Source organism: Pseudophryne corroboree, chromosome 1 (assembly GCF_028390025.1).
Source record: "Pseudophryne corroboree isolate aPseCor3 chromosome 1, aPseCor3.hap2, whole genome shotgun sequence".
Lineage (NCBI taxonomy): Eukaryota > Metazoa > Chordata > Amphibia > Anura > Myobatrachidae > Pseudophryne > Pseudophryne corroboree.
In genome coordinates, this window is record NC_086444.1 from 67,871,846 (window position 1) to 67,898,065 (window position 26,220).

The 26,220-nt window shown below is 45.1% G+C and overlaps 1 protein-coding gene across 3 annotated transcripts in view; it reads right to left on the bottom strand.

The window, feature by feature from the left end:
• MTMR12 (myotubularin related protein 12) overlaps positions 1 to 26,220 on the bottom strand; it is a 109,792-nt gene that overhangs the window by 18,438 nt on the left and 65,134 nt on the right. For 2 of the 3 annotated variants that reach the window (XM_063960394.1, XM_063960403.1), the window contains exons 5-12: positions 15,485 to 15,621; positions 13,768 to 13,861; positions 5,028 to 5,157; positions 4,401 to 4,476; positions 3,724 to 3,830; positions 2,556 to 2,680; positions 1,315 to 1,393; positions 117 to 187 (exon numbers count right to left, since the gene is read on the bottom strand). In XM_063960394.1, coding sequence (XP_063816464.1) covers positions 117 to 187; positions 1,315 to 1,393; positions 2,556 to 2,680; positions 3,724 to 3,830; positions 4,401 to 4,476; positions 5,028 to 5,157; positions 13,768 to 13,861; positions 15,485 to 15,621 — 819 coding nt within the window. The remainder of the gene's footprint in view (positions 1 to 116; positions 188 to 1,314; positions 1,394 to 2,555; positions 2,681 to 3,723; positions 3,831 to 4,400; positions 4,477 to 5,027; positions 5,158 to 13,767; positions 13,862 to 15,484; positions 15,622 to 26,220) is intronic. The other variant, XM_063960412.1, reaches the window with a different exon arrangement.

The window sequence follows — 26,220 nt, forward strand, 5'->3', positions numbered from 1 at the left end:
AAGTAGGCTCAGCAGTGAAGGAGTTAAGTCTAGGACCCCTTTACATGGGATCTATTCACTAATATGTGAACTGTCCCATGCAAATCATGGCCAACACTGTATTGCATGAGGCTTACCTTTAAGGACAACGTTGATTCTTTGACTTTCCAAATAGTCAATGACTTCAATTGCTTTCTTGAGGCACTGCCTGGAACAGTAAAATAAAGCATCAGAGGGGGGCACCCTGGAGATAGACAACCCCATATCAACAGTATTTATTTATCAGAATTTCTTTTTTTTCGTTTTAACAGGAAAAGATATTACTTTTCAGTCTAACATTTATATAGGACTAGAATTCTTATGTGTGGAGCAGTTATTTCCAATCCCTGTAAAACACACTATGGGAAAACGTAACAATTTGGATGTATATAAAGCGTTACTTATGATGGCACAGGAAACGCATATCACAACTTTGTGCTGTTGGGAGGACCCTGCACCTTATACTACCCAACACCCGGTCTGTGGCTTCCTGCTGGCCCCTCCAGTCACATCACATAATGCTACTTATGTCCCTATCAGAGGTGAAGTTACCATATAGGCACCGGCCACCTTCCCGCACTTTCCAAGCAATACCCTATATCAGCGGTACCCGAACAATTTTGAATCGCCCTAGTGTAAGTGTATCAGCAATGTTTTCACGGCACCTCTTGGTCATATGTTGCTTATTGAGAAATCCAGAAAAAAAATGGCAGCCACTAGCACTGGTTTTGCCCATCACATTGACCATTAATAATTTGATGTAGAACCTAGAGTACAGAGAACAGAGGGCTCGCTATTTTGAGAGCTGCAACCACTGCCAGTAAATGCAGGTTAGGGTAATGTACTGAAGGCTGTACTACTACATCGTATGGGGGGGATTCAATTCAGCGCGATGGACGCGAGCTACAGATGTAAATTCATCCAAGTCTGCCTTGCACCCCATACAGCCGTGCAGGAAAACCTGTGATGTCAGCATTACCGAAACTGGCTGTTATCTGGCATGAATCTCAATGAACACGTTACAAAAATACAAGGTGTGTAGTCGATTTTAATATGCTCTACCAGAACACTGAAAACCTTATTTATAATGGAACATTTATATACCCAACACTGCAATAATTAAATTTTCCCCCAAATAACTTGATGCCTTTGTGAGTTCCTTAGCTGGGGGTAAGTGGGGCTCATCTTCAGCAGATGAACGGAAGTGAAACCTGGGAACTAAGGCCATCACAACCCATACAGGGAACGTCTATTCAGCAAGCAGATATTATATATGAAGTCCTTTGGGTAACAAACCTTATTATTTCAAGCCAATTGCAGCTTTCCAATAATGAAAACCACTTGGAGTCCGTGTCCCAGAAGTCCGTCGCGTTGTCTGCAACATGAAAAATCAAAAAGTACATTTAAGCAACATCAGCTGGGTTCTTGTTCAGCCATCACCCCGGAGTATTGTAGGTATAAACATGATCTCGAAAAAGTTCTTAGCTAAAAGGACGAAACGCGTTGGAATTGACTCCCTATTGCTGCCCAGGAATCTTATCAGATGCCCACTGATGGACTGATTAGCTTATTATTGGCGATAAAGCGGAACACCGGAGCCGATCCTGCTGCCCGCACCATGCCCCATTTAGCTGCACGCTTGAGACCACACAGCCCTCGTCTCCATACCATTGTCAGACCCCATTGAGACTGAAGTGCACTGTTAGTATCTCAGACAACCACTACTACTGCTGGCTTTATATTGTGCTCGATGCCCGCTGCCGCTGAGATGCATCTCCGAGATCTAAGGGCCTAATTTAGACCTGATCGCAGCAGCAAAATTGTTCTCTAATGGGCACTGCAGGGGGGGGCAGATATAACATGTGCAGAGAAAGAGTTAGATTTGGGTGTGGTGTGTTCAAACTGAAATCTAAATTGCAGTGTAAAAATAAAGCAGCCAGTATTTACCCTGCACAGAAACAAAATAACCCACCCAAATCTAACTCTCTCTACAGGTTACATCTGCCCCCCCTGCACATGGTTATGCCCATTAGAGAACAATTCTGCTGCTGCGATCAGGTCTGAATTAGGCCCTAAGATCATTGCACTGTCGGTCTATCACGTGTATGAATATTGATACATAAGGCAGCCTATAATTAGCCCCCCATTTTTAGTTAATGGTGTAGCTATACATACAGAATCCAGGCTTCTGTCAGATTTTCCCTCCTTGTTCACTTGTGCCCAGTATAAGATAAAATAACTGTTCTGTTTACTTTACAGCTTTGTACAAGTGAAGATACGTAGAGGGATAAGTACAGATGCCCTTTGCATGCTCTGTCCGTTCTGCCCACACACCACAATGATGACAGACCCAACACCTGCCATTGGATGAAAGCTGGATACAAAGACTAAAACAATGGCTCACTAGTGTATAGTACACCCAGTTGTTGCAAACTCCTTTATAGAAGCTAGGTAAAGCGCTGCAACATAACTATTATTAATCCATTAATCTTCCCACTTAGACAGCTGTGAATATACTGCATAATTCATTTACTTACCGATTAGGAACAGCTGTTTAAATCGGGTATAGGACATCTGGATTTCTGAGAGGGAGGGGAGACTAACCGATAAATCCTCAATCCTTACTTCCTCGTAGGGAGGTCTGTGGAGAGTCTTCTCTACACTATTTAACATGAAAAAAAAAAAAAAAATATGATGTATAATCTACAATTTACTGAGAGGTAGAAGATCAGTTTAGTAGGTAGGTACAGTCTCTGTCACTGATGGGTGGATGAAAGAGGGTAAGGCCCATGTGCAGCCTATGTTCCGCTCTCCACCTCTTTTGTGATCTCTGTAATGCGCATGTCTCCAGAAACATGGCGCCTGTATAAGTGCATTAGAATGCAGCCATTTTGCGTGAGACATCAATAATAAATCGCCATAGCTCATGCAGTGGTCAGTGGCTCCTGATAAACCAACACCCTGATCTCTATGGACAGGAGCTGACCATCTTATGAGAACGCAGGGATGGCGAAATATATTACAGGTTGAGTATCCCATATCCAAATATTCCGAAATACGGAATATTCCGAAATACAGACTTTTTTGAGTGAGAGTAAGATAGTGAAACCTTTGTTTTCTGATGACTCAATGTACACAAACTTTGTTTAATACACAAAGGTATTAATAATATTGTATTAAATTACCTTCAGGCTGTGTGTATAAGGTGTATATGAAACATAAATGAATTGTGTGAATGTAGACACACTTTGTTTAATGCACAAAGTTATAAAAAATATTGTATTAAATGACCTTCAGGCTGTGTGTATAAGGTGTATATGGAACATAAATGTATTCTGTGCTTAGATTTAGGTCCCATCACCATGATATCTCATTATGTTATGCAATTATTCCAAAATACGGAAAAATCCCATATCCAAAATACCTCTGGTCCCAAGCATTTTGGATAAGGGAGACTCGACCTGTATCGCTATTAAGCCATTTATTATAATAAAAGTAGTGTGTGCACTGCACCGCCAACTATCCATGGGGATTAGTGATCTCTATGAGAATCTGCCAATATACACCAACAAGCTACGGGGCAAGTGGGGTAACTGATGGAATGCTCGTGGATTACATGATATAATGGGTAAAGAGATCACCATCACACCGCAATAATTATCTCTCTCATAAAGTGAAGCGCAGTACAAGGCAGACAACACGGACCTGTCCAGGAACATCCTCTGCTCCTGCATGGCGAAATCGTCCACTTCCTTCGGGAGGGAGGCCATCTTAACCAGAGCCAATCCATTCTGAGTGGACCAGCACCAAATCTAACAAGCCAGGAAAGACAGAAATAAGGACATTTTAGAATGGTCCTAGCTGTCTCTGCGCAGTCTGGAACCCACGTTCATGAAGATACAGCTTACTGGCGCTCAAGGAACCAGTGACACAGCTGAAGCACAAAGTGATGTCACTGTTTCCGAGTGAGCGGATAGGCTGCATTATCAGAATGGCCTCATTATGTGTAGATGGTCGATGTACGATTTTGTCCTCTATAATGGGGTCTCTAACTGAACAGGAATAATCTGCCATCTTTATTTGCTACATTACACCAAAGGCGTATCTATATACTTGTGTAACAGCAATAAAACCAGCCATTTCCAATGAAGTAGGCCTCAAACTGGAGTATCAGGTAATCCACCTTTGTACAGATAGGGGATAAATATTCCCACACAGCACAGACTATAATAATTTAATGGTGACAGGATTTCCACAGGTGGAGAACCCCTTTACATTTCTGCCCCTCAGCCCCATGTTACTACCCTGTGTTACTGCAGTTAGCATTAGTCTATGTAGCTATAAAACAAGAGAGCTTCAATCCTCTATCTACAAGTACTCACAGGAATTCCTCTCCCCTGGAACTTATACACACACTCCTCCGGCAGTGATAGGGGTACAACAAAGTATGGAGGTAACCTACAAAAACAGGAAATAATTGCAGCATCAATAGAGAAAACATAATGCTCAGGGCAGGAGATAGAAAATAAAAGGCAAATTTATATAAATAATAAAGTATGAAGACCACAAGCAACAAGAATGATACCAGGGCCTGTAAAAAAAACAAAAACCAGAGTGGGTTTAAAAAAATAAAAATAAAACACAAAGCAAAACATACATTTGTTTTAAATCATCCAACCCTATTAGTCCCTATAATAAAAAAAGAGCTGGACCACCATATGCATTCAGTAATTAGTTGCCAATTAACAAGGCAGATTTTTCTTTGCAATTTCTGTCCGACACTTCTAAGTCAAGATAGTGTAAAAAAAAAGAAAAAAAAAGTTGAGCAATTTGTACCATTAATCCTCAACGAGGAAATATCGGGTGAAGACATACGTACAGTTCTATGTTGCCCTCAGGCACAATAAAACGCAATGTGTCGCTATGACATGGCATTCCAACATAACAGCAGCGATGTCGCCTGTGTGACACAGCTGATGGGCAACGATGGCTTAGAACAGACCACGTACCTCTCAGACACCTTGTATGCTTCATTGAGGGACAATACTTTATAACACAAGTTTCCCTTTGTGCGGTCCAACTCCAGCCGCCAATCATTGTGCTTGTCAAACATCATGGTTTGGTCCTTAGCCAACGTCGCTAACACAAAAAAAATAAAAATAAATGATGGTTACAATAATAATAAAAATGTGCTTTTCTATTAATGTAATGAGCTGGTGTTATTAAGCGACGGTGATGAAAGAAGTATACATTTGTAAAAAACAAACATGAAAATTCAAATGTTTAACAAAACCGCAGAACAGAGCTCCCAAGAGACGGGCTTGGAAGAGTCACTAAGGGGACAATGTCTCAAAATCATGTTACATGCATCTAAAAAACATAACCAAAATACGACCATATCTTACACAACACACTGCTAAAACTCTAATCCATGCTCTCATTATCTCCCGCATTGATTATTGCAATATCCTCCTAACTAGTCTTCCCAAAACAAGACTCTCACCACTACAATCCATTCTGAATGCAGCTGCGAGGCTAATCTTCCTCGCTAGACGTTCATCGTCTGCAGATCCGCTGTCAGTCCCTCCATTGGTTACCGGTATTCTACTGTATTCAATATAAAATACTTTTATTCACACACAAGGCCATTAACCAAACTACACCAACGTACATCACTTCACTTATCTCAAAATATCTCCCAACCCGACCTCTTCGCTCTTCACAAGATCTGCGTCTCTCATCCACACTCATTACTCGCTACCACTCACGATTGCAGGACATTCATGGGGCTGCACCCACTTGGTGGAATGCTCTACCACGCACAAGAAGACTCTCCTCTAGTCTCCAAACCTTCAAGCGTTCCCGGAAAACTCCCCTCTTCAGGCAAGCGTATCAAATTCCAGAACCACTCACATGACTTTCATAAACCTTTCCTATCAAATTGCATCCACTCTGCACAGTCCACACATATCCTCACGTCTTCTCACCCTTCCTCCCGACCCTGGTTCATCATTGCTGTATGACCATATCATACAGCCCACCAAGAACCTTTGCAATCTGGTGGACAACTATGCAATAATAGGATTTTGGTACTTACCAGGTAAATCCTTTTCTTTGAATCCATAGGGGGCACTGGAGTACTCTTGGGATATGGACGGCTTAGCAGAAACAAAGGCACTGAATATTTAAATTTAGAACTCTCCACCCCTCCATATCCCCGAGTACCTCAGTGTTTTTTACTGAGCCGAACAGGAACTATAGAGGAGGTTGACAAAGGAGAATTACCTATAACATAACGGACAACAACAAAGTTGACATATAACGTTACTGACAACGAAACAGTTGACACCATAACCGATAGAACCTTATAATTTGAACCAGTCGGTGAAAATGTGTTACCATAAGATCCCCTGAGCTTAATACAACCCAGGTAAAACTGCTCTGGGTGGGCGTCCAGTGCCCCCTATGGATTCAAAGAAAAGGATTTACCTGGTAAGTACCAAAATCCTATTTTCTTTTTCATCCACTAGGGGTCACTGGAGTACTCTTGGGACGTACCAAAGCTTCCCCTGTGGGCGGGAGAGCTGTTTGACACCTGTAACACTAGGCGGCCAAAGCTAGATGCTGATGCCGCAAACGTATCAAACTTGTAAAAGCGCACAAACATGTGCACTGAAAACCATGTAGCCGCACGGTCAAGCTGCGTCGTAGAAGCTCCACGACCAGCTGCCCATGACGTTCCCACAGAACCTGTGGCATGAGCTATTACTGATGTAGGCGACTGTAACCTAGCCTTAAGGTAAGCCTGACGTATAGTCAGTTTTATCCATCTGGATAAGGTCTGCTGAGAAGCTGGCCTCCACTTGGCAGCATCATAGAGAACAAACAACGTATCCGTATTACGAACTGTAGACGTTCGGGACACAAACGCGTAATGCGCGTACCACATTCAGAGTTCCAGAATGTGCTGTCAACACAGGAACTACTATTGGTTGATTGATGTGAAAAAGATGACACTAGCTTTGGTAAGAAATCGGGTTTCGTCCGAAGTTCCTCTCTGTCATCATGAAACACCAAATACGGTGGCTTGCATGACAAGGCACCCAAATCTGAAACACGCCTTGCCGAAGCTAAGGCTAGAAGAAAAATTGTTTTCCAAGTGAGAAACTTTATATCCACTTGCTGTAAGTGTTCAAAATATGAAGACTGTAAGAAATCTAAAACCAGATTCAAGTCCTATGACGCTGTAGGTGGAATGAATGGAGGCTGAACTCTGAGGACACCTTGGAGAAAGGTGTGTATAGACGGCAATAGAGCCAATCGTCTTTGAAAGTAAATTGACAAAGCAGATACCTGCACCTTTAGTGTAGATAAACGCAGTCCTCCATTTAAACCCGTCTGTAGAAATAACAGAAGACGGAATAACTGGAAAGATGATGTCGGAAACTTCCGAGCTTCACACCAATCTATATAGGCACGCCAAATTCTGTAATAAATGAGCTGCCGTAACCGGCTTCCTAGCTCGTAACATGGTTGGTATAACCGATACTGTAATGCCCTCTCTTCTTAAGAGGGCGGTCTCAACAACCACCCCGTCAAATGTAGCCGCGCTAAATAGGGGTAAAAAAACGGACCCTGTTGTAACAGGTTTGAACGTAGTAGGAGCGGCCAAGGATCGTCTGCGAGTAGTCCGCGGAGATCCGAGAACCAAGCTCTCCGAGACCAATGAGGCATCACCAGTATGACTGTGACGAACTCTCTTGTGATCCGTTTTAGCGACTGAGAGAGCAGCGGAAAACGGTGGAAACAGATACACGAGGCTGTACGGGCCCGCGATTGTGAGAGCATCCACCGCCACTGCCCTTGGATCTCTCTTTCCGGACACATACTGGGGCGTTTGTAATTGTTGCGAGATGCCATCAGGTCCACCTGAGGATATTCCACCTGTGGACCAACTTTTGAAACACCTCTGGATTTAATGCCCATTCTCCTGGATGAAAATCCCGACGGCTGAGATAATCCGCCTCCCAGTTGTTCACTCCCGGAATGAACCCTGCCGACAATATCACCTGGTGGTATTTTGGTCAATTGAGGATTCGAGCTACTTCCCGCATTGCCATGCGGCTTCTCGTTCCTCCTTGTTGATGTATGCGACTGCAGTCACGTTGTCTGACTGCACTTGGACAGTCTGAGAGGGAAGCATGTGTAATGCTTGTCGTAGTGCATTGTAAATTGCGCGGAGTTCCAGGACATTTTTAGACAGCAATTTGTCGTGATCCGCCCAGAGACCCTGTCGCTGACAATTTTGAACTATAGCTCCCCAACCTCTGAGACTCACGTTCGCCGTTAGAATTATTCAATTCCAGCCGCCGCCTGCGGTTAAATTGTGAACCTTGAGCCCCAGAGTAGAGACACCCTCGCCCTTGCCGACAACCTCACCCTGTGGGAAATCTGCAGAATGCGAGGCCGACCACTATTGTTGAAATGGACGGGCGGGAAAACTTCCGAACTGAAGCGCTTCGAAAGCCACCACCATTGTTCCTAATAGGGGAATACACAAATGTACCGAGAGTGTGCGTGGCTTGAGCACTTATTGTACCAGATAAATAATCTGTACTTTCTGTTGTAGTAGGGAAATTCTTTGATTTACCGTATCGAGAATCATACCTAGAAATTGAAGTCGTTGAGACGGAAATAGATGCGATTTCTTGAAATTGACACTCCAACCGGGGTGTATGTTATCAGCGCAAGTTGGAGGAGCATCTGTTGAAACGGAGTTTTCATGAGCAGATCGTCTAAGTACGGAACGATAGTCACTGCCAGGGATCTGAGATGAGCTATTATCACAGACATCACTCTGGCGAATACCCGAGGCGCCGACGAGAGGCCAAACGGTAGGGCCTGTGTGGCGTATTGCAAAACGCAAGAACCTCTGATGAGGTGACCAAATCGAAATGTGTAAGTACACATCCTTGAAATCAAGCGCAATCATGCAATCTTGTGGCTTCAAATCTGCAAATACTGACCGCAGAAATTCCATATTCAATCTGTAGTAAGTGACTTACTGATTGAGACAGACGGAGCCCTCCGAAATCGGTACCACAAACAGATGGGAATAACAACCCTGACCTTGTTGGTGTACCAGGCTGGAATTAAAAACTGCTGAATCCAGCAGAGACTGAATGGCAATCTGCCAAAAGCCTTCTTGTCGTCCGACAGAGACAGTCCAGTTTTGACAACAAAAACGCAGTGGCGGAAGACAGCTTTCTTTTAACACTAAATTGCAGATACATCCATCAGTGGATGTCTGGAATCCCGGCAAATGTAACATCTGAAGGCGCGCTACCACAATTGGAAATCCAAAATGGCCTGGGAGCCCGTCAAGCCACTGGCTTGTTGATGATTTTAGCGCCCTGGTGTTACAAGGCGTGGCTGTACCACAGCCTTGACAGGACTGAAGTCTAAAGTGAACGCCGGACCAGAGTATTTTCGTCTTGGTACCAGTGGAGGCAATAGCAGGAAACTAGACTCTCTCCCCTCCGCCTTGGCCTGAGAAATGCATTTGTCAATTTTAGGACCAAACAACTTCTGGCCACCGTATTCTTTTGACCTCTGACTCCACTTGCCAAGAACGCAGCCAGAGAACCTGTCGTGCTGTAACTAGCGACGATGAAAGGCGAGAAGCGAGCTAACAGCCGGCAGCAGAAGCTGTACATAGCTACTTAGCAGCTTCTCCGATTTGATTAACGATAAGTATAACGTGATCGTCATTGTTTCCATACAAAAAGCGCCTTAGTGACTCAAATCTATGTTACATCTGAAGGGTCTTTATAAGGTTTGACACAGACGAATCCACCAATGGCGGATTCTCCAATGTAGATGTCACTGTGTGGAAACGGGTAAATAGAATTAAATCTGGGAGGTATAGAACCGGTTATACGGTTATTTTGCGTTTCTACTAACATCTTATTAAGATATCCTAAATAAGAGCCCGATTGCTCCTTAGTCTCTGTAAACTTCAGAGACAGACGCACTGGTCATTATCAATGTCTGGGCTGTCAAAAAAAAAAAAAAAACGCACTTGTGACTGCTGGTCTAATGTGCCCTCCTCACCCTTATGTAGCGTCGTGAGGTTTGGCATAGAATTGTCAGACCGCAACACAGCAGAAACGGTTAAAGTATAAGACCAATTAATTAATATCCGTTAGATTTGACGGTCTTTTCCGAGACTCGGATCTAACCGCTCGTGTCGAACGGTGGCCAATTGTAATTGCAGCCCAGCCATTACATTTGCATAGCATAGGAATGAAAACTGGTTCCGGAGTGGAAACCACACAATAAACAAAGACCGACACTTGCACGCTCAGTAAAAGCGTTACATAAGGTGTGTAATATATATATATATATATATATATATATATATATATATATATATATATATATATATAGCCGAAATGCATTCACTTTGCCAGCCTATATAAAAGCTGAAGCAAAAATTCCCACCAACACCCCTGCGCCTCCGGTGGAGTAGTGTTGTAGGACAGGAACGTTCTGGAATTGGAAAGAGGAAGAAACAGGAAGCATGGTTAAAATGGCCCCCATGCCATGCTTACACTGATAATCCCAGATCAGGTTACAATACATTCTGTGTGAATATAGGCTCAATAGTCTATTATACAGGGAGAATCACAGGTTAGGTTATTAATATAACCTATATGAATGTGGCAGCCTGTCATATTTTACTAAGATATCTTTCCCTGCAGCAGCGCTGCCTGTGGCTTGTCCCCCCTACCTCCCCCTGTGTTCCGTGTCGCAGCGGGGAGCGGGTGCCGGGAAGCTGACCTTGCAGGGAGGCAGGGAACGTTGTGAGGAGAGCGGCCGAGTGTTCGGCTGGCTGGAGCGGCGTGTAGCAGCTTCCGGCGGTGCTAGTGAGAGCGCTGTGCTGCGGCGGTCTCCCTGGCTTTGAAGTCCGTACAGCGCGGACGGAGCGGCTGGGGCGGGCGCTGGTATTAGCGGCGGGTGCGGGCGGCGGTAAAGAAAACGGACCCCACACAGCGGGGCGGCAGCGCGCGCTGACCGCCCCGTTCCCCCCAACATACCTTGTCTCGTAGGGAGGGCTGCGACGGGGCTTCTATCTGTAAGCTCCGTCCAGCTCTTGTTCCTGGCTGCGACGGGGCTTCTATCTGTAAGCTCTTTGCAGCTCTCGTTCATGGCTGCGACGGGGCTTCTATGTGTAAGCTCCGTCCAGCTGATCATGTCTTCATGGCTGCGACGGGGCTTCTTTCTGTAAGCTCCGTCCAGCTCTTGTTCCTGCCAGTTGATCACTTCTTCATGGCTGCGACGTGGCTTCTATCTGTAAGCTCCGTCCAGCTGTTGCAGGAGGCAGTGAGCTGCCTGTGGCTGTGAGGGTGCTCTTTGTGAGGACCGACACGCCATGCGCTGCTTGCAGCGGCACTATCCCGGACCCATGTTTTTCCAGAAACTGGGAAGGGATGTAAAAAAGTAAAAATGTAAAAGTAAAAATGAAAAATTAATAAAATCTTCAACTAAGTGTGGGAACTCCACACAAGCCTTGTTAGTGCTGTGAGCACAGAAAAAACACTGAGGTACTCGGGGATATGGAGGGGTGGAGAGTTCTAAATTTAAATATTCAGTGCCTTTGTTTCTGCTAAGCCGTCCATATCCCAAGAGTACTCCAGTGACCCCTAGTGGATGAAAAAGAAAGATAGCACCTATCCTTGTGTATCCATGTCTATTTCCCTATAGATTGTAAGCTTGCGAGCAGGGCCTTCCTACCTCTGACTGTTTGTTATTACCCAGTTTTGTTATGTCATTGTTATTTCCAATTGTAAAGCGCAACGGAATTTGCTGCGCTATATAAGAAACTGTTAATAAATAAATAAATACCCCCGCACTTGAGACCTCATACCCGCCAGCATCAATATAAATGCACTCACTAGTGCACTTCATGCTAGCTCAATGCATGTAAACAGGGATACCTGCTGTTTCCAGTGTCACCTTGCCCACTTATGAGGGGTCATTCCGAGTTGATCGCTAGCTGCTTTCGTTTGCTGCGCAGCGATCAGGCAAGAAAAAAAATTGGCACTTCTGCGCATGCGGCACAATGCACACGCGTGTCGTACTATTACAACGAACGATGTCGTTTCACACAAGGTCTAGCGAAGCTTTTCAGTCGAACTGCTGGCCGCAGAGTGATTGACAGGAAGTGGGCGTTTCTGGGTGTCAACTGACCGTTTTCAGGGAGTGTTCATAAAAATGCAGGCGTGCCAGGAAAAACGCAGGCGTGGCTGGGCGAACGCAGGGCGTATTTGTGACGTCAAATCCGGAACTGAATAGTCTGAAGTGATCACAAGCGCTGAGTATGTCTGAAGCTACTCTGAAACTGCACAAAATTATTTTGTAGCCGCTCTGCGATCCTTTCGTTCGCACCTCTGCTAAGCTAAAATACACTCCTAGTGGGAGACGGCATAGCGTTTGCACGGCTGCTAAAAACTGCTAGCGAGCGAACAACTCGGAATGACCCCCATAGTCAGGAGCAATGTGTGTGGTTTTACAGACGCTGCATTTAACTCAAGAAGAACATGGCAAAGTCAGTGGGACATCCTCTGGTTAACATCGAATGTGCTCACCTTTATTATCTGAAGTTATTGGCAAAGGAGCTTTCTTTGTTCATAGGTGGGTATAGAGTGCTCAATGAAATGAATAATATACTGTATTTTCAATTGTATATGGTGCAAAGAAAAGCTTCTTCTGTTGTTTGGGTTCTCACATAAGGATAAATGCCCTTACACGGCTTGCAATGTTAAGGTGCATACACACGATCCGATGTTCGCTTACGATTTTGACAATCTAGTCAAAATCGTAAGAAAAGTTAGCACATACCGCACCGTGTTTACCGTGCTTGCAATACCAATGCACGCTCCCGTGGGGTTGGTATCTCAAGAAAAAAAAAATTAAAAAAATAGACTGTGCAGGCTAAGCAATTTTGACTATATTATGTACAATCTAGTTTCTAGTATAGGAAAAATTGCAAATAAAGATGGTCAATATCGGTGGATCTGGGGTCCGGGGTGTTCAAGGGAAATCTGCAATGTCAAAATCTGCACTTAGTCAATATCTCACCGTGTGTATGCACCTTTATACTGAGAATGCCTTATTGTATATGGCAACTGCAACGCAGGCCAAATGTAAAGAACAATCTCAAATGTAGGAAATATAGGATTGGGAACCTTGGTGACGGCACAAGGCAGCATTCTCACAGTCCAGAAGCGCTCATTTCCGAACACCGCCTGTAACCACAGGGGTCAGAGGGGCACTGGCTTTTATTGCCGAACTGGCCCTACAGATAAAAGGTCATTATTTGGTTGCTGTGTTTTGATGCAACTTTTAAAACCTAAATGGAAAGTTCTGTGGACCGATGTGAACTTCTGCCTGTTACAAAGTGGTGTCATAAGGAGGAGACCTTGGCGCAAACACTATAAACCAGTGGTTCTCAAACAGCTCACAATTTCCCGGTCACCTGCCAGGTGCACAGGTGTACTCATTACTCACTGACACATTTTAAAAGAGCCACAGGTGGAGCGAATTATTTCACTTGCGATTCTGTGAGGAGACCTGGAAAACATGAACTGTTGGGGTCCTGAGGACAGAGTTTGAGAACTTATGGGATAAAACAATCAACACTTTTCCGGTTGATGTGTCCTAGAACATCGCTGCATAGGAACTCACCTATGTAACATGGGGCGGCTGATGTATACGAAAACAGGAAGAGACGTTTCAGAAGTTTAGGACTGAGGGTGTGATGGATTATCCCACTGACAATCTGACAGACAAAAACTGAATTAAAACAGGGTAAAAAATATTTAATATTTGAAACACACTCAAGTGGAATCCTTCTCAATGTTTGCGCAAAGAAATATTATTTGGCAAATAAAAAAGGACAACCAAATATGAAATACACAAGCGTATCCTATATCAGTGTCTGGGAGCAAGTACCCATATGACGACAAGTGTTAAAATAGCTTAGGTTACAAAAGCCCCGAGGGGCATCAGCCCCTGTAACGGAGCTTTCATTTTTAAGAATTGCCCCAAACTGGGATCTCCCAGAGATAACAGAATAGGGCACTAACTGCGGCTATGAGAATGTACCCATCACCCACAGTCTGATAACATGAAAACAACAAATATTCTTGACAATACAGCCGCTCAACTTTCCAAGGAGCATGTGACACCACGGAAGCATGCTCAGTAACAATGGTAGGCAATGTGTGACATTCCAGTGGATGTGGAACTACAAATCCCAGCACGACTTGTCACATATTGCATGCTGGGATGTGTACGCTACAAAACTTCAAACGGGCTCTCAAGACCCACTTCTTCACCAAACCCAGCCAACTCTCCTAACCCTCTGTTCCACGCTCTCTATGTACTCTATCTGTGTCACCCATGTCTGTCTACCCCTCCCCTTTAGAATGTAAGCTCTCACGAGGGGATGCAGTCAGTTTACCTCCAATCAAAATACCGACACCAATTGACCGATGGTCAAAATCCCGACATGGTCAAAATCCCGACATGGACAAAATCCCGACATGGACAAAACACCGACATTTAAAATACCGACAAGGTCAAAATACCGACAGGTCAAAATACCGACATGAGTTTTTCATGATTTTTTCATTGAAACAGACTTGTTCATACTTTACCATCCCAGTGGAGGGGGAATATAATAGTGTGCCGAGCGCAGCGAGGCACCGTGCCCGAAGCATGGCGAGCTCAGCGAGCCATGCGAGGGGACGCGGTACACTTTATGTGGTGTCCATGTTGACTTATGTCGACATACACACACACACACAAAAAAAACACCGCATGACGGTATTTTGACCTGTCGGCATTTTACATGTCGGTATTTTGACCTTGTCTGTATTTTAAATGTCGGTATTTTGTCCATGTCGGGATTTTGACCTTGTCGGGATTTTGAACGTCAGGATTTTGATTGGAGGTATTTCATACCGATCCCCTCACGAGCAGGGCCCTCTTCCCTCATGTGCTTATACTTTTTCTTACTTTAATAATCCTCAGCAGTCTTCTGCCACCTGATACTTATTCCAGTGTCATCTGCTGATGTAACTATGTTTATTTACCCTGTACTTGTCCTATACTGTTATCAACTGTAAGTTGCTATTTTCCTGTTTGATTATTTGTTTATGTACTCTGTAATTGGGCGCTGCGGAACCCTTGTGGCGCCATATAAAGGATACTAATAATAATAGTTCCGCAGCAGCTGGAGTGACACACTTTGCCTAACACTGCTCAGTAATAGTGCACAGTCCCTAGCCCATTGAGGCGCTGAATATTAGCTATGTGATGGCACAATAACCAGTAAAGCGCAGGTAATCTCCCTTTATTAGGCGAGCGTAGTGCAATGACACAGTGGAGTTATTTTTACCCTTTTCACTTCCTCCTCTTTGCTGTAACTGAGGCAGAAGTTAAACACTCTGAAGTCCTTGCAGTAGATGATCAGTTTCTTTGGGACTTTCTTCAGAGCCGTCAAAGAGATGAGAACTTTCTTTTTATCATCAAACACTGGAAGGAGACGGGAACACAGAATGGTTATTGTAGCTATGAAGTACCCGACGCATTGCCCTGCACAGGAACGTGTCGGCCAGCATATGTCGGCACGCTGCTTTGTGGATTTTCCAGTGTCATTTACAGAACTGCGACAATCGGAACATCGACCATTTTTTTTTTTTCATGTGAAAAGCTTAATTTTATATTTTACCCCTTAAATTGGATCTGTTACCTACACACTGTATAATGGAAACGGCCAGACCGATTGCTAGGAAGCAGTGCCATTTACAGCGGAGGCAGTTACCATGTCAACAATCCCAATATCGACAGTTATATTACTGACATGGTTGAAATGCCGAAACTGCTGAATGCCAACAGGGAACACCAACATATACAGACTGTCAAGAACACGTCGACATGTGCAATACTGGCAATCTGTAGAATGCCGACATTAGGGTCAGGGGTTAGGAATAGGGGTCAGCGTAGTGGAACTCCACGTCACCAGACACCCCGGACCCAGGAGACACCGCTGCACTGCTGGAGCTACACAGAGGTAAGTAGTGGTCACTTTAGGTGCGGGATGCTGATCAGAGACAGGGGCATATTTTAATGTGGAAGGGCAAAATTTCATACATGACGCATTGCTCCAGTTACTGTAGCCATACATCACACATAAATATAAAAAATATGCCCCCTCCCTGATCATCACCCCGCACCTAGGGACATATCCAATTAGGTGCGAGTTTAGCAAAAATCTCACACCTTTAGGGTTTTTCCCGCAGGTGCAAGATTTTTGGTATTCAATTGGGTGCGGGGTTTTACCTTTTTTTGGAACGCATCCAGAGCATTTGTCAGGAGCTGCTCTGGAATCCTTTAGACAGCCCCTCTAATGACTGATTAAGCAAATCAGAAGTTTCCAATTAGCTTAATTACTCACCACCTGCAACACCGTCCTACCCCTCAGTCTCTTCTCCAGCATAGCAGACCGCTTCCATGGACCAGCCGGGCACAGGACATGTACTATCACTAACCCTGCACCCGCCCCCTGCACTCAGTACACTACCGCTTGCCCTACACATGGTACCCGCACACACTATACCTACACTACCCTGCACCCGCCCCCTGCACTCCGTACACTACTGCTTGCCCTACACACGGTACCTGCACACACTATACTTACACTACCCTGCACCCGCCCCCTGCACTCCGTACACTACTGCTTGCCCTACACACGGTACCTGCACGCACTATACTTACACTACCCTGCACATGCCACACTACCGCTTGCCCTACACACTGTACCCACACACACACTATATTTACACTACCCTGCACCCACCCCCTGCACTCCGTACACTACTGCTTGCCCTACACACGGTACCTGTACACACTATACTTACACTACCCTGCACCCGCCCCCTGCACTCAGTACACTACCGCTTGCCCTACACACGGTACCCGCACGCACTATACTTACACTACCCTGCACCCGCCCCCTGCACTCAGTACACTACCGCTTGCCCTACACACGGTACCCGTACACACTATACTTACACTACCCTGCACATGCCACACTACCGCTTGCCCTACACACTGTACCCGCACACACTATACTTACACTACCCTGCACCCGCCCCCTGCACTCGGTACACTACCGCTTGCCCTACACATGGTACCCGCACACACTATACCTACACTACCCTGCACCCGCCCCCTGCACTCGGTACACTACTGCTTGCCCTACACATGGTACCCGTACACACTATACTTACACTACCCTGCACATGCCACACTACCACTTGCCCTACACACTGTACCCACACACACTATACTTACACTGCCCTGCACCTGCCCTCGGTACACTACCGCTTGCCCTACACACGGTACCCGCACACACTATACTTACACTACACTGCACACGCCCCTTGCACTCAGTACACTACCGCTTGCCCTACACACGGTACCCGCCCGAACTATACTTACACTACCCTGCACCCGCCCCCTGTACTCGGTACACTACCGCTTGCCCTACACACGGTACCCGAACACACTATACTTACACTACCCTGCACCCGCCCCCTGCACTCGGTACACTACCGCTTGCCCTACACATGGTACCCGCACACACTATATCTACACTACCCTGCACCCGCCCCCTGCACTCGGTACACTACTGCTTGCCCTACACATGGTACCCGTACACACTATACTTACACTACCCAGCACATGCCACACTACCGCTTGCCCTACACACACAATACTTACACTGCCCTGCACCTGCCCTCGGTACACTACCGCTTGCCCTACACACGGTACCCGCACACACTATACTTACACTACACTGCACACGCCCCTTGCACTCAGTACACTACCACTTGCCCTACACACGGTACCCGCCCAAACTATACTTACACTACCCTGCACCCGCCCCCTGTACTCGGTACACTACCGCTTGCCCTACACACGGTACCCGAACACACTATACTTACACTACACTGCACTGCACCTGCCCCCGGTACACTACCACTTGCCCTACACATGGTACCCGCACACACTATACCTACACTACCCTGCACCTGCCACACTACCGCTTGCCCTACACACTGTACCCACACACACTATATACTTACACTGCCCTGCACCTGCCCCCTGCAGTCGGTACACTACCGCTTGCCCTACACACTGTACCCACACACACTATACTTACACTGCCCTGCACCTGCCCCCTGCCCCCTGCCCTCAGTACACTACCGCTTGCCCTACACATGGTACCCGCACACACACTATACCTACACTACCCTGCACCCGCCCCCTGCACTCAGTACACTACCGCTTGCCCTACACATGGTACCCGTACACACTATACTTACACTACCCTGCACATGCCACACTACCGCTTGCCCTACACACTGTACCCACACACACTATACTTACACTACCCTGCACCCGCCCCCTGCACTCGGTACACTACCGCTTGCCCTACACATGGTACCCGCACACAATATACCTACACTACCCTGCACCCGCCCCCTGCACTCGGTACACTACTGCTTGCCCTACACACGGTACCTGCACGCACTATACTTACACTACCCTGCACCCGCCCCCTGCACTCGGTACACTACCGCTTGCCCTACACATGGTACCCGTACACACTATACTTACACTACCCTGCACATGCCACACTACCGCTTGCCCTACACACTGTACCCACACACACTATACTTACACTGCCCTGCACCTGCCCTCGGTACACTACCGCTTGCCCTACACACGGTACCCGCACACACTATACTTACACTACACTGCACACGCCCCTTGCACTCAGTACACTACCACTTGCCCTACACATGGTACCCGTACACACTATACTTACACTACCCTGCACATGCCACACTACCGCTTGTCCTACACACGGTACCCGCACACACTATACTTACACTACACTGCACCCGCCCCCTGCACTCGGTACACTACCACTTGCCCTACACACACTATACTTACACTACCCTGCACCTGTTGCCTGCGCACAGCACTGGCAACCATCTGCAGGATGAGTTTAAAAAAAATCCACTGCCGCAAGATTTTGTCCACAAAATACCCTGTGCCCAATTTTTTTTAAATTGTACACAGCGGGCATCGGAAGAGCGCATACCCACGGCTATCCAAAATTGGTTGGAAGGTCCACATAATTTTTTGCAGCCAAAACCTTGCGGCCAATTGGATACGCCCTATAGAATGAAGACTACGTTTGTGATTGCCGCAATGCTGGGACCCACTGTTTTGTTCATATTCTGAGCATGTCAACATTTCATCAGTGTCAACATGGTCAATGTCACCAAAAGAACCATGTCAGTATTCTCATGTGAAATATCAATTAACATCAATGGGGCTAATTCAGACCTGATCGCTCACTAGGTTTTTTTTTGCAGTCCTGCTTTCGCATAGTCGCCGGTCTAAACTGCGCATGTGTATGCACCGCAATGTGCAGGCGCGTCGCACAGGTACAAAAGCGGATCGCCGCTCAGCGATGGGTTTGTGTGAAGGATCCGTTTGCGCGGAGATTGTCTGGAAGAAGGCGTTTGTGGGTGTCAACTGACCGTTTTAAGGGAGTGGTTGGAAAAATGCGGGAGTGTCCAAGCGTTTGCAGGGAGGGTTCCCGACGTCAATTCCGGTCCTGGACAGGCTGCTGTGATCGCAGCGGCTGAGTAAGTCCTGGGCTACTCAGACTGCACAAGATCTATTTGTACAGCCTATGGGCGGCGACTATGTGAACGCAGGACTGCAAAGAACCCCTAGCGAATGAAGAGATCTGAATTAGGCCCAATGTCCAATACATACATTCTTCTGTGTTAGCGAGCAACAAAGAAGCAAAGCGAAGCTAAAGCCCCGTACACACGGGGAGAGATGTGTGCTCAGCGATCACAGACCACTCGGCACACATCTCTCCCAGCTCAGCACACAGCACGGTGTGCTGAGCGAGAGGGAGGGGGATTGGGGGGGGGGGGGGGGGGGGGGACTGCTCATTTCACCCATGCCAAATCTAGAGCCGGTGATAGCGACGCGCGGGACCGCACATCGCTGTCTCCGGGACCCTACACACGGAGAGAGCCATGCTTAATTTCTAAGCATTCTAGTCAGACTCCGTGTGTACCCCCCTTAAGAGAACATGTGTGCGCTTAGTGTGTATACAGGGAGTTCCAAACGCTGCAACTGGTATTGGGGTTAATCATTAATCTCCCATTGATGTGAATCTACATTAAAGTTTAATCTTGTTTGCTGAAGCCAGAACAATTGCAGAAATCTGAACAACAATGACCTTGGAAGATAAACCCTTATTGCAGAGGCCTCAGCCTGTGTAGCTGTAATCAGTGCGCGGAGACCGGACATGCGTTGTTGCTGGACGTGGGCATACAGCCGGCCTCGTACAGCGATACTGGTCACCTGTCCAGCAATTACACACTGTGCGGCCTGGACGTAGAATGACAATAGTGGTGACAGTAGCAGTCACACAGACGAAGCGATAGAAGATATTACACCTCCAGCCGCTCTCCAGCCAAATACTTACCACTTTGCATTTGCAGAAGATCGTGTCTACCCTTCCTTCCCGCATTACACTCCGCTGCTGCAGCTTTTCTCTGAAGGAGTTATTTATCTTCAGACAATCTATAGGTTAAGTATGGCTACACACCAGGACGATTTGGCCTCCATTCTCCTCGATTTCAACGCGTCGTATGATCGATTTTATGTAAGAAGTGCCGAATTGTACCTGTTTTGACGGGCGTGGTATGGAAGGTAGATAGTAACTAGGTTGACCACTAATGCTCGACATTAACTAGATCGACTGGGTCTCTAGGTCGACAGGGACTCGAGGTCGACATGAGTTTTTAATGGGGGGTGTGTGTCGTTTTCTCCGTAGCGTGACAGGGAACCCCAATAAGTGCACCGTGTCCCCGCTGCGCTCGGCACAGGTAACCATTCCCAATTGTAGTTCACGTGGATCATTAAGTATGAAAAGGTTCAAAAAAAGAAAAAAATAGTTAAAAACTCAATGTCGACCTAGAGACCCTGTCAACCTAGAAACCATCAACCAATAGTGGTCGACCTAGAGACGAGATCCCGTTCTGACAACAATTCCTATCCACAGCTCGTATGCCGGATTGGAGATTTTACCTACTGCAGTAAAGATTCTCAAACCGACCTTCGATTGGGTGCAGATCGTGTGTGGGTTTGAATCTCCAATCATCGTGCCACCCTCCTATTTGAGTGACATTTCCTGAAGATGTTTTTTCTGCAAGACAGTCGCATGGTGTACTGTGCAACACGCGATGCACCGGATCCGACAGTCTAACGACCATCGGAATCGGATCACAATCAATTGACACAAATGCACCGTTTTTAACAAATCATGAGCCTGGGACTGCCCGGGAAGTTCAAGGAAAATCGTTTCACGATCATCGCACAATCGTGGTTGTTCTGGTGTGTAACCACCCTAAGAGCATCTTCAGCCCGTGAGCCAAGAGCGCAAACACCCAGGGTGAATTAAGCGGATGCAGCTGCGTTACCCTGCATAATGCAAGGAGTGAAGGCGGAGGTGCTTTATGATGAAGAGTGCACATAAAATATAATTTTATTATATATATATGTAATGTAGATATATATGTAATGAATGTATGAATGTGTACAGATCTAGTCACCAGTATCTGTATTGATTCCGAAACACTGTCTCAAATCATGTTCAAAACAGATGTAAAATTCTTTAAAAAAGCTATTTTCCAACGTGACCACAAACAAGTTAAAACTCAGTCCAATGGAAAGATACCCACATGATGAAATGGCTGAATATAGTATAAAACAACAGATTGGGTGCCTTGACAAGTAACAGGTGGTGAGTCTGTACTGAAATATATGGCAGTGTGTCTGGCACTCCTAGAAGGTGGTTTTACCTTGACCCGGTGCCCTCACAAGTAAAAGATGCAGGCAGACGACGGCGCGGCACTCAGGGCTTGGGAGAAAAAAATCAAATACGACAACCACGTCTTTATAACAACGTTTCAATCTTATTCAAAGATTTTCATCAGGTTACAACCATTAACACCAACTTCTTACCTTATATCCATCACCCACACCATGTGAAAGCACATCCGCGCGGGAAACCTCCCCATAGCGTCGCGAGTTGATGATGTCAATACGCGCCCATTCGACCCTGCGTAACAGGGACGTTCCCGACAAAACGCTGCTTGCTGACGTCATCACGCACCTACGTGATACACGTCTATCCATCACCATAGTAACCGGAAAGTGTACTCCACACTATATAAACAAAAAAATATAGAAACCTTACGAGCAATTGCTCCAAACACCAAGATATGTGGACAAAAAGATAAGACACGTGAACACATGAAAACAGTAGCTTACGGGATCTCAACTAATAACACACACTGAACCCACTAGTACCATGGCAAGCATGTGCTATTATTATATAGAATTACAAATAACCACTAATAAGGGTAATCACAAAAGCATAACCAGGGTAACTCGGGCTCAATGTGTGCAAAAAATACAACTATAACATGGTTCCTAGCATCAATTTATCATTGAGTCCTTTTGGTGCCATAACACCCAATCGGATGATCCATTCTGTTTCTTTCTTCATTAACAGTGCACCTCGATCTCCACCACGCTTAACCAACGGAACATGATCTATCATGCGTTACCTAAGCCCAGCCAACGTATGGCGGGCTTCTAAAAAATGTCTCGCAACAGGTTGGTCACTTGTTCCACTTTCCAGGGCTAGTTTAATGGAGGACCGGTGTACCGCCATGCGCTCCATGAATTTACGTTGTGTCTTTCCAATGTAAGAAAGTCCGCACGGACACACTATTTGGTACACCACATAACTACTGTTACATGTTAAATGATCCCTGATGGTATACTTTTTCCCAGTATGTGGATGTAAAAAGGTATCCCCGGGAATGAGATATTTACATGTTGTAAACGGACACAGTGTACATCCTCTTGCTACCCTGGAGAAAATACCAACAGGCTCTGGACGTGTTAATGATATATAATTTTTCACTAATATAGCCTTCAGATTCTTTGATCTCGTGTAACAGGGCATTAACTCTACATGAGTAAATGGAAGTTTTCTTTCTGATTTAACAATTTTCCATAGATTCTTAGAAATCCGATTAATATCACCCGAGTGCGTGTTATAACCGTTAACCCAAGGTAGTTTCTTAACCGTTGTACATTTATTTGTTTTATCCAGCAACACCTTCTGATCTAATTTCATCACTCTTTCTTTAGTTTTATATAATTTATCGCGGTCATAGCCGCGCGCCATACATTTTTCAATTAATGAATCTAGTTGAAGAACTGCTGACGTCTGATTACTATTAATTCTCCAGATTCTTAGCATTTGGGAATAAGGTAATCCCAACTTCAGACTAGTGGGGTGACAGCTGTTGTAATGGAGCAAGGTGTTCCCATCAGTTGGTTTAGAATATACAGTAGTGCCCAGTGTTCCATTATTCAATGGGATGAGAACATCCAAGAAAGACAACGAGGTTTGACTCATGGTGATTGTGAATTTTACCGCTGATTCAGAGGAATTGTGCATCTCAATGTAGTTCATCAATTCATCTTTACTCCCTGTCCATATCATCAACAGGTCATCGATGAATCGTGTATAAAAAATTATTTTAGTTGCTATATTTTGATTTTCAAAAAGATTTGATTCTCAATCTTAAACATGTACAGGTTAGAGAGTGCCGGTGCCACTGAGGACCCCATGGCGCACCCGCTAACCTGTATACCTGTTATTAGTTGAGATTCCGTAAGCTACTGTTTTCATGTGTTCTCACGTGTCTTATCTTTTTGTTCGCATATCTTGGTGTTTGGAGCAATTGCTCTTAAGGTTTCTAGATTTCTTTGTTTATATAGTGTGGAGTACACTTTCCGGTTACTATGGTGATGGATAGACGTGTATCACGCAGGTGCGTGATGTCAGCAAGCAGCGTCTTTGTTGGGAACGTCCGTGTTGAGCAGGGTTGAATGGGCGCGTATTGACGTCATCAACTCGCGACGCTATCGGGAGGTTTCCCGCGCGGATGTGTTTTCACATGGTGTGGGTGATGGATATAAGGTAAGAGGTTGGTGTTAATGGTTGTAACCTGATGAAAATCTTTGAATAAGATTGAAACGTTGTTATAAAGACGTGGTTGTCGTATTTGATTTTTTCTCCCAAGCCCTGAGTGCCGCACCGTCGTCTGCCTGCATCTTTTACTTGTGAGGGCACCGGGTCAAGGTAAAACCACCTTCTAGGAGTGCCGGACACACTGCCATATATTTCAGTACAGACTCACCACCTGTTACTTGTCAAGGCACCCAATCTATTGTTTTATACTATATTCAGCCATTTCATCATGTGGGTATCTTTCCATTGGACTGAGTTTTAACTTGTTTGTGGTCACGTTGGAAAATAGCTTTTTTAAAGAATTTTACATCTGTTTTGAACATGATTTGAGACGGTGTTTCGGAATCAATACAGATACTGGTGACTAGATCTCCTTTAAGTGTCGAGAGGCAAGTGTAAAGATCCTCTATATCATCTGACTTTGTAGATATCTTTCGGGAACTGGGTTCTAATATAAACAGGACTTTTGCCTGACTGTTGCACTTTACAGGAACTGTTTGCTGTTACATTGTTTCAAACAGTATGTTTACATTATCAAGTGATTAACCACCTCCTGCACTAGCACTTTGATGGTTTATGGATCAATGGTAACGTTTGTCGGCAAGTCGGATAAACAAGCCAGCGTTATTTACTCTCTGTAGGTCTCTTTAAATCTTTTTAAGATATAATCTGGTTTGTGAGGCTGCCCTATATCTAATTAAAATGGCTGAATCACGTAATGATGAAATTGCATTTAATCCATTATTATTTCCAATGGAGGAGATGTTCAGCTATTCAGAAACGGAGGCAGAACTGATTTTAGTGAATGAGCAAATGGCAGATCAGATTGAAAATCTGCCATTGGAAATAGTGTTTCGTGACCTATTAAGGTTAAAAAGAAAAGAAGTAGATTATCACCTCCATGGGGTTTCTCTTAGTGATTATTTCAGGAGCAAACGAATATCAAGAGGCCTGAGGGTGCGCAATTGCCCCACTATAGGTCGCAATGACCCTGCTTTTTGTAAAAGGTGGATTTCCATCTTAAATAAATGTTCTTTCGATTTAATATTGCTAATTATTGAACAAACGAAGAAGGAACTTGTGAATTTGAAAGAAAAAATTGCTACGTTTGAAAATCTACACATGTGCAATTTACAGGCTGATAAAGACACAGATTGGGTGAGCAAGATTGCCAACCAACTTGCAACATATAAACGTGATCTCATCAAATTTAAAAGGGAAAAAGCTACAAAAAGTTGAGGCTGACTACGAGAATCACCAAGTTTATCAATGGTTGACTGGTGGGCGTCAAATGGAACGTAAGAGAAAGCCTTTTTTTAAAAGAGGCAATTATCCTAAGACGACATTTGATACAGAGTCATCTTGGGACACACCGATCGATAGCAGTGGCTCAGAGACGGGAGGAGCACGGCGCAAAGTCCTTAATAAGAATAAGAAAAAAAATTAAAATCAGGACACAACCACTGTCCCTTTAGGACGACTCACCAGGATGCAGGCCCGAGGAAGCACAGAAGATTTAACAGGAGGGGTGGACAAAACAAGAGAGCAGCCGGTCACAAAGAAACCCCCAACCAGCAAGAACAAGTGATCTACAATCTATCATCACATGAATTAACTGATAGTGAAAAAAGCCTTTTGTCTAAAGGTTTATCTTTTGTGCCCTCGACAGGACTTGATAATGTCCAGTGGCAGATTGAGAAATATCGTCTAACCCGACAGTTAAAACTTAAAGAATATTTTATGAAGAACCCAAAATCATTCCTGAAAAATTAAAGGCCCTTAAAAAACCATCATCATTTGATCCGGCCACAAATAGTTCCACGATTAAAACCTTCTCACGTTTGTTGGAAGAAGTAGTGTTGGAAAGTATGAAATCTAGTAAGCCTGTACATCCAAATTTGAGCGAGTTAGAGAGG